This window comes from Hippichthys cyanospilos, chromosome 2 (assembly GCF_059441005.1).
Source record: "Hippichthys cyanospilos isolate Australia breed blue-spotted pipefish chromosome 2, RoL_Hcya_1.0, whole genome shotgun sequence".
In the NCBI taxonomy this organism is placed as follows: domain Eukaryota; kingdom Metazoa; phylum Chordata; class Actinopteri; order Syngnathiformes; family Syngnathidae; genus Hippichthys; species Hippichthys cyanospilos.
In genome coordinates, this window is record NC_142370.1 from 23,916,200 (window position 1) to 23,933,004 (window position 16,805).

The window sequence follows — 16,805 nt, forward strand, 5'->3', positions numbered from 1 at the left end:
CTGAGCCGGGAGTTTTTTTTTTTTTTTTTTTTTTTTTTTTTTTTTTTTTTTTTTTTTTTTAGTATTGGCCTAACATATAAAGACATCAAATCTGTTCTTGCACGTAGACATGGTGTTGACATAAGTTAGAGACATCTGTTAAGAATATTTAGGGCGAGGGGGCTTTCTCGTCGTGATGTCTACTTAAGTAAAGTTGCCAAGACAGTGCCAGATTCACACTTTCGCGATCAATACCTCTTACGTTGTCTGATGACCAACGATGGCTCTATCCCTCACAAACACCATAGACTACTTGCTTCAATGTTAATAATAAAAAAAAGACATTTGTAAAATGTTTAAACCGCCTCTTTCGCGGAAAAGACACCACTGATTCCCATGCGCACTAGAGGCTCAGCGAGTGCGCAGGGACTGTCTGCACATTGTTATATGAAGGGTTAAAAATATACAAATATATAAAGAATATAAATATGTAAAGACTCCAAAATCACTTCCACTTTACAAGGATGACTTTTGCTAAAAAGATTAAAACGTGACCCAAAATAAATCGTTTTGTCATTGATGCGTCCCTTTAAGGGCTCGGTATTTTTCTAATGGAAAAGAGGCGCGTGAGATCAATCGTGGTTGGAATGATTTTGAGTGATTTTGGAGTAATTATATTAAGCATATTGGAGATATTGATTAATATTGAGTTTATTAATTATTATTAAGAATAGAACGTGCCCAAAAATAAAAACAAGCTTTTACCACCAAAAGAGCTGTTGTAATATAATCATGGAGAGCTCTTTAACGTGTTCATTGATTTAATAGTTCACACATTGTGGCGGGATTTTTTATTTTTCCACCCTTCATCTAACAATTTGCAGACGGTCCCAGCGCACTCGCAGAGCCTTTGCTGCGCAGTGGATCAATGGTGTCTTTTCAGCGAAAAAGATTGTTTGAATATTTTACAAATGTCTTTTTTTTTTTTTCCATTGTAGCAAGTAGTCTGTGTTGTTTATGAGGGATAGAGCCGTCGTTGGTGGTCAGACAAGGTATTGATGGCGAAAGTGTGAATATGGCACTGTCTTCCAACTTTACTTAAGCAGCCATCACGACGAGAAATTTATTGGGAGATATCGCAAAGTATTGCGAGATCTGGCAAATTATTGCAAGATCTTCATATAATGTTCTTTTGTTTTGTTATTTTTTTTCCTCGATGTCCCTTTAAGGGCTCGGTATTTTTCTAATGGAAAAGAGGCGCGTGAGATCAATCGTGGTTGGAATATACTGCCTAGACGCAACACTCTGCAGCCCTCTAACCCCACCTGTCGTCGTGTGCAAGTCAGTCGCTATGAATAACGTGTCAAACGGTATGTTGACATCTGATTGGAACATCGGCTGCTAATTAAGCAAAGGTCGTTTTAAGTACGTGAAGTGACTAAATGTTGCCAACACGCTGACAACACGCGAGTGGCATCGTTGCAATTAGAGATACCGAGGCAGCTCCAAAACGATCTTCAGTTTTCAGTGCAGTACCCGAGGCTCAATTGTTGACATTCATGACGTCTATTCAATAGACGTGCATGGGGCGACACGCAAATACTCTGATGGACAGACACAGACTGAAAGACACACACATACACACACATACACATTATGCAGCTTTGCATGCGCAAACTTCTCAAAGGCACTCTTGACTGCAACTGCGGCACCCTGCACGTGCAAACGTCTCTCTTTGGATCAGACTGCAAGGCCGATTGGACATAAAGTGTGTGTGTGTATGTGTCTCAGAGGGACAGGCAGGACCACCAATACGGCATACAAAACCTTCTATTACGACTTGAAGTTGCACGGATGTCTATTGAACAAGGCTAAGAATTGTGCAAATACAAAACAACCGAAATAGAACCGCTGCACAGTTAATCAGAGAAATCGGAGAGAGTGTGTGCTTTCTTCCCCAAGCACTCAACACACCCCCTGTCCCTCTCGAACCCCCCAGGTTCCTGCAAAGACGTGATGCGACTACCAAACAAGGTCCGGCCGGTCCATCCATCCAGCCCCTCTTTTCGTGGCCAACATCTCATCACACTAAAATCTAGTTGTCTACAAAGTCATCCAAATACACGCTTTCCGCGCACACGCGCGCGCACATTTTACCTTGGCTGCCGCACACCATCACCGCCATGAGATGAACGAGTAGGCGCATCATTGTCAAACAGGCTCTTTGGGGCTACAGAAAGATGCCGTGCGAGAAAAACACACACGAGAGGCTCTGGTCGAATCCGTGGTCATCGACTGCGTCTTGGACTCCCCGGACGACTGAGGTCTACAGGGTATTTATGGACTACTTCCTCCGCCCCTTCCTCTACGCGCGCTCCCGCTGCCACGCTCGTTCGCCAAGCGCGCGCCGGCGCCCTCCCCGCCACCCAACAGCTTTCTGCCAAGCCAACATCACTGCTGGCCAGAGATGACAAACGTCCGAGCACAGATAATCATGCTGGTAAAACTAAAGGAAAAATTACAGCTTTGACTTATCTCCACTCGGAATCTCTGAAATGTACTCAGATTATTTATCTACTTGTTCATTTTGAAAACTTGGCATTGTCAAAAAAGGCTTCATCTTCATTCACCTGCAGCATTGTGTTTGAAACAGCTTTTCTCACACAAGACAACACATTCTCCACAAACCATTTTTAAATGTCGCTTTCAACTACATATGTTAAAAAGACGATTTCAATGGCTTTTCCAAGTCTGTTGCACCACTGACGTCGATGTTGCTCCACATCCGAGTGTGCATGGCGTGCAGGCTTTGAGGGGATTGTGGAGTCGGATCGGAAAGAAGTTGGAAACATAAGTGGTATTTTTTGTTGTTTATTTATTTATTTATGTATTTATTTATTTATTTTAATAGCGCAGGCCAGCAGCAGTCATGTCAAGTCAAGTGGACTTCATTTATTTTTACTTTGTTTATTCTTACTGACAGCCAGTTTGCCCTTTTTTGGTTCTTTGCTTAGTTGGAATACGATTCTGATACTGAATGTAAACACACTCATGTAAGCATAAGGCCTTTAACCATATCAGTGCTAGGCTGGCTGTTCTTTCGTGACCCAGGAGGAGAAAAGGCAATTCAACTCGAGAAGGGCATCTTGCTTGATGAAGTCAAATAGAATGTATTTGTTTTATCGTGGTCTTGGCGGAAATATGCAAATTTCTGTCCAAATTTCTAATCCTTGTATTGTAAGTAAGTAAGAAACATGACCGGGTTTTTTTTTGTTATTTATTTTATTTATTCCTTTCAATTTCTCCACAACTAACAGTAAACAGTTTTTTTTGTACGCTGTCCTGAACCCCAGAAATGTGACTGGGCACCCCGGCACATCTTGCTTGGATTCTTTCTGAATATGACGATTCCAGTTATGCAATTCATGCACAGTAGGGGGTGCTATTGTAATGTATTTAAAGAGGTGACCATTTAGCCTTCGTTTACCCTTGATAATTTCTGTGTGTTATGCTGCAGTCTCTTTACGGTAGTTTTGCCAGCGTAACCCCTAAATCAAATAAGACAACAAAACGTTTTTTTTTCCTTCCCTCCAGGGAGCATCCCTGGGGGACTGGGGGTGCCTGGACCCTTGACCATCTGACCACATGACCCCCACCCAACAATCGAACTAAACGCTCAGCCGCTCATTGACAGGAATGAACCATGACCTGTATTGGAGTAGAATAGAAGGAGACGACCTCGGGGGATTATTTAACATCAAAACAAAGAGAGACATGTGCGTGCCCCACATGAGACAACCTACTCTTAAAATTTGCAATATGAAACGGGAGAGTCAAAACACTTTTCCAACCAAGAAGCCTGAGTCCGAGAGGTCTTCATTTTCATCACCAACCGCGACATTGCCCGGCGTCGGATTCTGGAAATGCGGCCAGGTCAGAACCACCACAAGCACGTTAAAGATATTCACTACACTATGGTTGTATTGCAAAACAAATTGACAAACTGTAAACACTGCTATATTTCACGAAATAATTTTACTTTTTCGAACCCAAACTAAACACAGTTAAATAAAAAAAAAAAAAATCAAAAAACAGATAAGCAAAAGCTGAAACAAATTTACATTTCAGAAAACAATTTAACAAAACACATAACAAGCTTACATATCAGAAACGTATTTACAAAAGATGAAATGCATTTACATTTCAGAAAACAAAACAAACAAACAAACAAAAACCGAAACATATTTACATTTCGCAAAAAAGTAAGAAAGAAATTGTACTTTCCATTTCTGTATATATTATATTTCTTATGTTTGGTTTGGTACACCTGTACGAACACTTAGAAAAACATGGTTTAAAAGTAAAAAAAAAGAAAAGGGACTATATGTTATCACAATATCATCAACAATGCATTTATTCTTTCCTGAGTAGTTCTAATTATCAGCAATTATTTTTCACCCCGCCTTTTGTAAAATCCTCAAGTGCCTTGCTAATGGATGTTGTCCTTTAATCTTTGCATTTGGATGATTGAGACGAGTGTTACAACACACTAGTATGATTGACACACAGGAGGACTAAAATGAAACAGTAGCTAATGCCCTTAAGCTACATTCGTGAGACTCAACCCCAACCTATTTTCGTGCAATGGACCGGAACATAAAGTACATCGTCATGCAAGTACTTGCCCCGCTTCTCCCATTATTTTTTCAGCCTCGCCACATTCCTATTCAGTGAACGGCTGCCGTTCTGCAATATTATTTGTTACATGGAGGGCCGGGATTATTTTTTGTCATTTCAAGATGATCCATTACTGTAAGTGTAGCTATCTTAGAGCATTTTTAAACATGTTTTTTTTCCTCCATATCCTCTCAAGTGTTATTGTCACGGTGAAAGAGTGAACCAAGGGACATGTACAGAAAAGTAGTACTTGGAACTGCCTCTTTTTCTACAGTATATGTAATAGGTAGTCTGTATGGCAGGCTTGTACTTGGGGGCATGAGGGCTAGAAGGCAGACAGACGGATCTGAGCCTGTGCTGATGGTCCCTGAGCAAAGACTGGCGGAAGCATGGAAAGGCAGGTGGGACAGGTCTTCTTACCGGAAGTCCCAAAAGTCTATAGGCAGTAGGCGGGGGACACCCTGGGCTTATTGCCAGCCAATCGCACGGCACACAAAGATGAACGACCATTCGCACTTCCAATCACACCAACAGAAAATACAATTCAGAATGTTCAATGTACATAACATGCATGTTTTGGGAATGTGGGAGAAAGCCTGGAGTGCCTGGGAGGAACTTGCGCGGACACGGGGAGGGCATTCAAACTCCACACAGGAACAGTTGGAATTGAGCCGGAGACCTTTAAACTTTGAGGTGAACGTGCTGAACCAGAGGTGTCAAACTCATTTTTATCGTGGGCCACATTGTAGTTTTAGTTTCTGTCAGAGGGCTGGAATAAATTTTGAGACTTTGTCACACTCTTACTGAAGTTGTGAAATCAAAGGCCAGTAAAAACTGTTCAAAAGACAGACGGGGAACAAAAAATGTTTTGTTTGTTTGTTTGTTTGTTTGTTTTTGTTTGTTTTTGTATTTTGTTAGTTTCTTCCTCCCACACTCCAAAAACACGCATGGCAACTGGTAGGTGACAATCAAAACGTTTTTACTGAATTTCAAGATGCAATTACCTGATTACTAATGGTATTAGAGTACACAATCACTCATTCAGAACTGCACTTTGTTATTTTACACGATTGTAGCAGGAGCGGTGGGGAATTGATTTGCTTCTCCCCCGAGGACCGTTAAGTTTTGTTTCAGTTTTCTCCTTTCAGAGGGAAAACAAACATCCGAACAATGATTGTTGGTCTCCGTGTGCCCTGCAACCAGTTCAGGGTGTCCCCTGCCTGCTGCCCGAAGTCAAATAATGCAGAACTCCTCTGCAACAAAATCATATTCAATGCCAGAAATTTTTCACAACAGGGGACTTTTCACTATTGCAAATCTATATCTCGGATGTAAATGTAAAAAACGTTTTGTGCACTCTACATTCTGACTGAGGTTAAAAACAAAACCATCCAACCTTTAAAAAAGACAAAAGTAAGAAATTGCCAAATCTACAATAAGGTGGTGGTGGTGGTGGGGGGAAACGCCGTCGTGATTGAGGGGATAGTGGACCCAGATGAAGAGAGGCTCCGAGGCAGGAAGTGCGTGTAATACTGTATTCCATATTTAATAGTCAAAGGGCAGGCAAGAACAAAAGCGGGGAAAAACAAGATGGCAAAAAACTCCAAAAGATTCAGGCATCGAGTGAAATGGAAAAACACTAACTGGTGTAAGGGCCCGCCCATCAAACTTTGACGAGCGAGCTTGACGGATAAACAATGCATGAAACGTCGCCACAGCGTGTCATTAAATAAAAGTGTCAATAATCAAATAAATGCTTCATTAAATAATTAAATGTGTCATTAATTAAATAAAAGTGTCTTTAAATAATTATTCATGAATCATTTATTTAATTTATGACACTTTTAATTAATGACATTTAATTATTTAATGACACTTATATTTAATGATTGAGGAACATTTATTTATTGAATTTTGACACTTTCGGTGCTCCACAAAGATGTGCTGGCTGTTGACGTGCGACTATGATCGACGATTTACAAAACTGGGCTTTAATACACACATACGCGCACGCGCGCGTGCACGTACACGCACGCACCTACATACACACAAATTAGTCAAGACGCGAAAAAGCTGAAAAAGTGCAATAGGCAGGGGAAGTGCATCGGTGGACACACGAGGGGCAGGTAAATGCAGAAGGGTGACCAAAATCAAAACTAACGCGGGGTGACACGAGATGAACAGCGAAAGCCGCTCCGAGTAAAGTACACTGTACTGCAAAATTTGTGCCGGCCCGACAAGTATAAACCAAGCTGGACTTTTCCTGCAGGCTTGTTTTCGCCGTAGTAAAATTCAGCGCAATGCAAATAATAATAAAAATAATAATAATGTTAATAATAATAAAACATTTCGTGTTATGCAACAACAGGATCTTTTCTTGTATGAGGACGTAAGAGAGAGGGAAATGCTTCGATGCGAGGATTTTTTTTTCACAATGGGAGAGGTTTTTTTTTTTGCACAAGCAGGTTTAGTTGGAGAGGAGTTTTACTGTATTCCATTCTGGAGTCAAAACGGGCGGACCTTTTTCTCGCCCCTTTTCTGATGTGAAGCTCATCTTTGTGGGTGATGACATCCTCGCCCAGCTCTCATCTTGATGTGGAACTCAGCTTTCTTCATATCGCTGGATGCAGAGAAAGATTCTAAATATTCTCATGTGTGCATGTGTGTGTGGATAAGTGTATGCACAAATGTGTGTATGTGGCAAAATATTACAACAACTAAATATATTGAAGGATTGGGAATGCAAGAGCCATCCTATTTCACATGTATTCATTTTAATCCTATACTTTACATGTACTCATATTACTTTTTTTTCCATTTTAATCACATGGTTTGACATGTATCCATTTGACTGTTCCATTTACAGTAAACTCATTTCATTGCGTTCTCCGTGCAATGCCTTCCTACAGTAGCACTCCTCTACAATGAAATCATGTTTACAGCCAGAAATTTTTCACAACAGGGGACTTGTCACAATAGCAAATCTTTGTCTCTAACGTGAACATAAAACAAACAAACAAACAAATAAAAAACATGTGCTGTATATGTGTACTCCATTTTTTTTCCAATAGTACATAACTATCAGCATTAAAGGAACATAAGAGTTTGAGCTTAAAGTAGTTCATTAGATGTTGCTACATCCTGTGTATGAGAGTGTGAGACTGTAAAGTGCTGGGCGTGTGACTGGTGGAGCAAGACAGGATGTGTGTTGCAAGGGGGTGCAAGAGTGGAATGTTGCAGAACAAGCGGTGGTGGTCGCAAGGAAGATGCAGAGACGAGGTAACCCCGAGGCAGCTGGTGGAAAACAACTGTGAGGAAAACTACAACCAGGAGGAGCCCACAAGCGAGTCTGCAGGGGAAGAAAGACCAATGGGAGCAAGCTAAAGTTAACTGCAGTCTACACATAGCCAATAGAATAATGCCAGGATGCCTTTGTTGCTGTGCCATTTGCATATTGTGTAGTATAACTCATTGCTGGGCAACTCGGATGTGGAGTACGTCTGCTGGTGGCAACAGAGGCGTACAGAGCTGTATTGAGAGGGACCCGAGACCCAGGTGCTGTGTGTTAGGAATAAATCCACTCGTGTGTGAAAATGCCGGCTTCCTGATACCTTTCTCTTGCGGAACGAGCGCGCAAATTGTTGGATGAGTGGCAGTTGGGTAAGGTCACAAATTGGAGTCAGATTACTAACTTGAGTTTATGTTGATTTAGAAATAAATTCCAACAGCATACATGTGTACATTATTTTACTTACTTTACCATTAACTGTTCTTTGTGTTTTGGTTTAAAAAAGTCATTGATGTTTTGCTTTCTAACACGCTCATTTTTCTTCTTCTTGAATTACTGTAATCCCAATCAGAGTTGTTAGAAATATTTTTTTTCAAATGAGAAAAATCTGTTTTTTATTTAAATAGAATAATTTAATGTAGTATGGATTAATAATATGATATATTATACCCCTAAAGCATATTTGTAATGAATAAGTCTATAACACCTTATGAATACAGAACTAATAAATTAAAGATAAATTTCTAAGATGATTAATCCTTGGTTCTGTTCATCTTGCCAGCTTAGAATGAGCAGAAAAGGAAATTGAGCTATCTACAATGATTTAAGTTAAAAACAAAACCATACAACTAGCCCACATCGAAAAAAGAAAGAAATGGTCAAATCTACAATCGTTCATTTTCATGCTTACATCAATTTCTTGCATTACGTCTTTCACTTTTCTTCCTCCATCTTTTGCCTGTATTACTTTTATTCTGTCTTCAAGTGCTACAGTGTTTCCTTTCTCAACTCTTGGTTGGTGTTATGAATACCCGTGGAACCCGAGCTGATTCGAGACCCCAGCCAACCACACGAGGAAGTGGATAATCAATGATAATTTATTAACTTAAAGCGCACGTCAGGCCTGGAAACAAAAACGGTCCCAAAAGGTAAAGTATCAATTCAGTCACAGAGTACGAACTCAAAGTGTCACGACAAAGAAGAACGCGGGATGAGAGAGCAGGAGATATGGTGAGGGTGCTTGGAGCGTGGCGAAGCAATAACCCGGCAAAATAATCTCCTGCGCTGGCCGGTTATAAAGCCTTCGTGGTGGACTGTGAACTCAGCCTAAACAAAAGGCACAAATTAAAAGCAGAAAACCCAACAGTTTGAGCCTCCATTATAGTGAGCAATACAAATTATCTTAATTTCCTTCTGTGGTCTTGCTGTGTGTGAAATTAGAGTAGCCTACAGTACGAGTGAACCTAAAACCCGTGTGCTTCATTCCTGAATTGAACCTGCCAACATGACTGCCGCTTGAAGAAGCGCAGAACTTGGCCGCTCCCGGTGGGGCCACATCATGGCCTCACTTCCCCCTTGAGCCACGACCTTGGTTTGGGGGTGTGGTTGAAGACTCTATCTATCTATCTATCTATCTATCTATCTATCTATCTATCTATCTATCTATCTATCTATCTATCTATCTATCTATCTATCTATCTATCTATCTATCTATCTATCGTTGGATCTTTCACATCTAATTGTAGTTTTGATTGCGGACCCAGTTGAATAATGCTGCATTGTTTACATAACTTTGTGAAAGATTCCTGGACGTTTGAGTATGAGCCGGGATAAACACACATGCACACATTCAACGCGTCATCAACACTACAATGATTTATTATTACCAAATTGTCTAATGCAGTTTACAAGCCAATTGTCCAAAATAGAGTTCTCTGGATCATTCCCCTGTCACATTGAGAATGACGTATTTGCAACAGGAAATGCTCAACTTGTGATTCACAGAAACATCTTGTTGAATGTCCTGCACCACGGAATATGATGTTGAATTTTCCACTTTGTTTCACCTCTAGCTGAACAAATACAGTGGGTTCCGGCTGCGTTTTTCCCCTCAGTTGCACTTTTGCCCGCTTAGGGCCGAATCCTTCATGTAACCTAGGGACCTTTGAACCAAATAAAAAAGGAGTGATCGGAGAGACTGCTTCAAAACGCAGCAGTTTTGTTTGTGCAGTTGGATTAGTGCAGTCCTTCTCCGTTCTCCTCATGCATGAACTTGTAAAAGAATGCCCTTTCTCTTTCTTTGTGTATAGTTTCTCACAAATGTCTAACAGGCGAACCTGACACAAAGCCATCAGTCACTTCCTGCTCACAGAAACTCAAACAAATGATCAGGACCCCCCAAAACATGGTCCATCCTTTGGAGGCTCCATTTCCTTGTCCGTACTAGCACCCATTTGACTGGGAAATTGATATCCCCTGGTGAGACCAAATAAAGCCAACTAAGTTTACGAGTCCTACATCATTGTACATCAGTGCAAGGGGATCATCCACGTAAACTAACCCCCTCCAAATAAGTTAGACAACATCTTTCCACTCCCTTGATGAGTGTAAGAGCCTCCATCCAAGACAGTGCTCTTGAGGATTGAACCCGTGGCTGGACCTGGCTGACGCGCCTTTCCTGCTCCACGATGTAGTGTACACGGACAAATGACCCTTTACAGCTGCACTGTGTGAGTTGATTTATTTGCACCAGAACTTAATGTCATCGTATCGGCGTAGAAGAGAACATAAGTCCTCAGTGAATACTGTCGCACAAACACATTTCCGACACCGTGTTGCACCTTTTCCATACCTGCACTCAAAACCGTTTGCCCTTCCGGGTTAATCCTCCCTAACCCTACTCATGAACCTCGGGCTTATATAAGCCACCGCACCACCCCAAGATAACATGTGATATTGTGCCTTTGGCCCTTACAATGTGGGTGTGGCGAACCACAACAAATGATTTATTTTTTACCTCTAGTAATCACCAAATTGTCAATTGCGCAGATATACAAGTACCAGCGGCAATTGTGTCTTGCCCAATGTGCTGCTCGAGAGCCTCTTCTACCAGGGCCTCAAGCCGGGCGGTCGAGGGAAGCATACATCCATCAGGGTGGCGCCATAAACCTAAGGTTTCAGGGGTGGCCCAATCAGTCTACCACACATCCACCACCCCTGGGATGTTTGTATTTAATTTTCTATTCTCATTTCGAACATTAGTAATATTTTCGTAATGCATAATGAGTTTATTTCCATAAATATCACTCAGTGTGCCAATATATACTGTAGCTATCTGCGAATTGTGGCCTCATTGCCATTATCTAGTCTTGACCCAACTGCATATGCACACTATATTTTTCAAGGCCAACTTTACAGACCTCCATTAAAGCTTTCGGAAAATCCTTCACCTCTACCTGCCAAAAGATCATAATTGATCTCTTCAGCTTTGTCTTGAGGTCTGCACCTGCTCTGAAATTGGGGAAAATTTTAATTTCCTGAATGCTTGCAAAAACTTACTTCGCTAAATGCTTGCCGTATTTTGTTTTTGAACCTTAATGATTTTTTTCCTTTCACACACAACAGGAATACTGTATCATCCAACAAAAATATACACAACAATCAACAGCTTGTAATATGTCTCACAACCAAATTTCCTCAAGCACTGAGTTTCAGATGTTAAAGTGTAAAATGTTTAAGCATTGTAAGTAGAGGTCATTTTTTTTTCATTATCCAATTCGCCTCCTTATGTATTTTCACTGTATTCTGAGTTGTTTGCTGGTTAGCATATATGTCTCAGAACCAAATTTCCTCAAGCACTGAGATTAAGATGTTAAGGTGTAAAATGTTTAAGCATTGTCAGTAGAGGTCAATTTTTTTCATTATCCAATTCGCCTCCTGATCTAGTTTCACTGTATTCTGAGTTGTTTGCTGGTTAGCCTTTCTAACCAATGTATTTATTCCTCCACTTTCTTGAAAATCTATAAATTGTGAAAATTCACCAAATCATATGAAAAAGCTTATCATTAGGCAATAAATCACATACGTAATTTACTGTGAAGAAAAAATTTGCCTATCATTGAGAAACTAAAATTAAGAAACTTTGTGCTTGATTATGAAAATGCTCACCTCAATGATATGAAATTTGACACCCAAGCTTTACCTCTTTATATTGTATCCAATTAAAAAAAAAAATAAAGCTCAGGATTTCGCAGTGTTAGGAAGTTGCACAAAAAATACGCTTTTCCCTTTCTCGCATTGTGTTAGAATAACTATTGTTAGAATAGTTATAGATATAGTGATTATACATTTGCTACAAAATATTAATGCTCGCAATGAAGAAATGCTTTGCTGCGTGAATGAATAAACACATACTGAATGATAATAATGAATGAATAAACTGCTGATGTACTGCTAGGTATGTTGATGGTACGCTGGGAGAATGAGTGCACTGTTTGTGGGAAAAGAACTGTCTCGTCATTGTTTTCTTTCAAGCAGAAGGAAGGCCGCTCAAGCCTGCCAGTCGGAGCGTTCCCACACCTGTGACTCTTATCGATGTTATTGCTATGCATTATCAGAATGTTTCGCTACGTATTTTTTCATACATGCATTAGTTTCTCACCCACATGCTCACACATAGAAGGACAAGTACACAAGGTCCCGGCCATAGACTTGCGTTTTTCCCTGCCCCTTGAGGGCCGGGACCTTCATGTAGTTAGGGATCTCTGTAACAAATAAAAGTAAGGGGAGTCGGAGAGATTGGCAGAGCGCAGTAGAATTGTCCTTGGCCAGTTCCTCTTCGCTCCCCTCATGCATGAGTTGGGAAGATTGCCTTGTCTCCTTTTTTGTGTACAATTTCTTACAAATGTCTGACAAATAAACCTGACACATTGGTTCATTAAAATAGAATTCATCCTTTTACAGTGTCTCAGTGTGAAGTTGTTTCACCAACTAAACAAAAAATGAAAATGTAAATTTCACCCTTTCGATGTCAAACGTTCACCAAAGAAAATGATATTCACACGACAACATATTTTTTAACTTGGTGTAATTTGGCTAATTGAATTGGCATTATTTTAACAATTTAGATGGGCAAGGAACTGTTGATCAAACATACATTTAAAATGTACTGTATTTCACCTGCTGTCAGCTCATTTTAAATTATTATGCTGGTATAGGATGTTATAAGTGCCATATGTAAATTGTGCCAATTTCCTCACTGTTGAAATTATTCTTTAAGAGATGATTGGATTTTATCATTTAAAAGATGCCCATGCTTTTCGAATGTTTCTTCACTTGAAAAGAAAGTAAGTGGTGAGCAAATGTGAAATAATGACATGCACCCAAATTTAGCACCCATAATTAGCATGTAGTGTTTTCTCATCAAAAGAAATAACACTCTGCCCAATTCAAGTGGTACAATTATCTGTAATAACGAAGAAATCTATACTCTTGAGCTTCACAAAAAAGCTTCATTTCCCTTTTACGCTCTCTGCTTCTTTCCAATGCTATGGCAACACCGTCAAACAAACAACTGTGACACAAACAACTGTTACAATTTGCTGCTGCACACACACACACACACACACACACACACGCACACGCACACACGAAAATATGTAACAGCCTGTACAAGAAGGAAATAAAGAATTACTCATACACAGATGCTTCTTATCCAGCGGTTTGAGCGAGAATCTTTTACCAAATATCGACAATGAGAACAAAATAGATATCAATCCACAGAATCCAACAAATATATAAAACACTATTCTTTTGGGTAACATGTTCCACACTGACAGGAATAAAAACTAGAATAATAAAAGAAATATAATGTCCAATTCTGAATTACACTCCACAGACGAAAATCATCCATCCATCTTCTACCGCTGTATTCTGGGATCGGGTCACGGGGGTAGCAACCTGAGCAGAGAGGCCCAGATTTCCCTTTTCCCAGCCACTGAGTTGAGTTTCTCCGGGAGGATCCCCAGGCCCACCTCGACGTGGGACATGCCCGGAACACCTCAGCAAGGAGGTGTGCCGGAGACTTCCGAACAAGATGCTCAAACCACTTTAACTGGCTCCTCTCAATGCGCAGGAGAAGCGGCTCGACACTGAGCCCCTCCCGAATGACCACGCTTGTCACCCTATCTTTAAGGAAGAGCCCAGACACCCTCCGGAAGAAACTAATTTCAGCCGCTTGTATCCGAGATCTCGTTCTTTCGGTCACGACCCACAGCTCGTGACCATAGGTGAGGGCAGGAACATGGATCAACCGTTAAATCGAGAGCTTCGTCTTTCAGCTCTGCTCTTTCTTCACCACAACAGACTGGTACAGCGTCCGCAACAACACAGTAGACGCTGCACCGATCTGTCTGTCGATCACCCATTCCATCCTACCCTTACTTGTGAACAAGACCCCAAGATACTTAAACTCCTCCACTTGGGGCAGGACCTTATCCCTGACCCGGAGAGGGCACTCCACTCTTTTCTGACTGAGGACCACGGTCTCGGATGCTGATCTCTATCCCAGCTGCTTCACACTCTGCTACGAACTGCTCCAGTGAGAGCTGTCCGCGGCACAGTCAATGCCGTAAATTTTTACAGCGGACCGGGGCGGGGGGGGTGTAAGAACGGTTGGCTTTTCTTGTGTTTTCAACTTGATCAACATTGTCTTTGCTTGCTGCTCACTTGTACCAACCTCTATTTGTATTTTGTTTTCATTGTTCTTTTTGCCTCCTCTTCCCACATGCCCCCTTTATTTGTTTGTATTGTTTTGTTTTTTAACAGTCATCATCAGTGGGGTTTGTATCAACAGGCAGATCAAAATCTCTGATTTTCTTTCCCTTCTTTCTTTCTTTCCTTCAGCTTTAAGGAAGGGCTGTGAAACTGTTATAGTATTTCGATGATTACGTCAACAAAAGACAGACTGTCCAATATGTAATGAGCTCGCCTTTATCATTGCGATGATCTTTGTGTAGATTTTTCATGGGTCGGTAAAAAAAAAAAGCAGGGTAGAACAAACTGCTGGGTGAGGTGGCAGTGTTATGACTCCTGGCTGACATAAAATTCTATTATTGTGGCCAGCCTACAGTGGATTGAGCCTCTGAGACCCGGATGCAACAGCCTGCTTTCCCTTATTTCACTCTCCTAAGCAGGAGCGGGAAGCAAACGTGGGTGAGGTGTGCTGCCAAGGGAGGTACCCCAGTTTCATGAACCGCCCACACAGCTATCAATCTCACTCAGGCCTCGGCACTGGCCCATGGATCTTTCTGATTGAATTCTTCCAGGCTTTAACAGCGCCCAAGCCTTAGAGCAATATGTGTTGCAATTCTAGATCTACAGGAGCACGTATATGTTTTAATCGTATAACGTTTTATTTTGTACATTCAAACACAGATATCTGAAATTTTGACGTCTTGCTTTGTCAAGATAGTGTGTTTGTTTTAACATCTATGGATTGACAAATAATGCATAAAAAAGCATGACGAGAAGCAAAGTCAACTAAAGTTGAGATCTTAGTTTATTGATCGACTGACATTACGGGTTTCAATATGCTGCTGATGACAAAGAGAATATGCCTTAACAACATGAGTCTTATATGATGTTGCTAAAAAAATGATTCGTGGTGAATCCTTTATCCTGTACAGCAGATATGTCTAAAGTCCGGCCCTGGGGCCAAATGCGACCCGTGGTCAATTTCCATCCGGCCCGCAGCCTCCGTCATAAAATCAATAACGTCTGGCCGGCATGGAGAATGAATACATTGGGCAGCAGCGCTGTTACCTGTGTGTGATAAATGCTGCCATCTATAGGCTCAATTAGGAGCAGCAGATTAGGATATGAGTACTGTAATTGACTGTGTGAGCCCCTAATTTTCTAAAATGGCGACAATCAACAAAAGGAGGGAAGTTGAGCTGCAGTGTGACGCAGCGAGATGCAGTCAGCACCAGCAGCTGTATATGGCCAACTTTTACCGACAGCTGGATAGGGACAAGTTTCCGAGAGGTTCGAGCATTTGGTAAGAAAATGCTAAGCTTGTTCGGGTCGACGTATTTGTGTGAGAAGACATTCTCGGTTATGAACTTAAATAAGAGCCGTGTGTGTACACGGCTATCGGACTCTCACTTACAGGACATCTTGCGCATCCATACTACTGCCGTAGAGCCACACCTGGCCTTTGTCCTGCACTCCAGATCTCAGTTTCAACCACTCATGCGGACAAGTCACTTTTCATTTACGATAAGTCTGAAAACTTTTTTTTTAAGTTTTCTCTCCAGAATAATAAACATTTAAAAATCCAATCAACATTTATAGTTTCTAATTTCATATATTAAATGAGCCATGCACTTATTTCTTATTTTAAATGAGCTCTGCACTTGTTTGTCACAGACTGGCATGGCGAGTGGAGTGCGGGCGTGCAGGAGGATGGACCAAGAGTGCAAGGAGCAAGGAAGCCAGGAGAGGATGTGCTCAAAAATGCGGTTTTAATGAACAAACAAATGCAGGAACAAAAATAGACCCAAACTGGGCAAAGTACCAAAGGAACGAGAAATAAGCAAAACTAAGCTTACGGGGAAGAGCGATCGGGGAACTGGAGAACGCTATGGACGAGGGAGCGAGGGCGTGGGGGTGGGTGACCATAACAATAAACCGACAAACTAACAGTGACTAACCTACTACGTATATACACAAGACACTAATTACAAACAATGCGAGGCAGCTGGGAGAGAACAAGAGGAAGGGGAAGCTGGTTGGGTGACACACAAGGAGCAGGAACACGCAGGTAACAGGTGGGCAAGATCAACTAACGAACAAGAGGGAG

At 41.2% G+C, this 16,805-nt stretch overlaps 1 protein-coding gene and 1 long non-coding RNA gene across 4 annotated transcripts in view; one reads left to right on the forward strand and one right to left on the reverse strand.

Annotated features, from left to right (window-relative positions):
* The window catches only part of ncam2a (neural cell adhesion molecule 2a), a 161,098-nt gene extending 158,754 nt beyond the window's left edge, over window positions 1-2,344 (reverse strand). For all 3 annotated transcript variants that reach the window (XM_088406239.1, XM_088406232.1, XM_088406246.1), the window contains exon 1: window positions 2,137-2,344. In XM_088406239.1, coding sequence (XP_088262365.1) covers window positions 2,137-2,188 — 52 coding nt within the window. In that variant the 5' untranslated portion in view covers window positions 2,189-2,344. The remainder of the gene's footprint in view (window positions 1-2,136) is intronic.
* Window positions 2,345-15,880: 13,536 nt separating this feature from the next.
* On the forward strand, window positions 15,881-16,523 carry LOC148427913 (uncharacterized). Its single transcript, XR_015864892.1, has 3 exons — window positions 15,881-16,001; window positions 16,115-16,226; window positions 16,373-16,523. It is a non-coding gene; the product is annotated as an uncharacterized LOC148427913 (long non-coding RNA).
* Window positions 16,524-16,805: the final 282 nt, after the last annotated feature.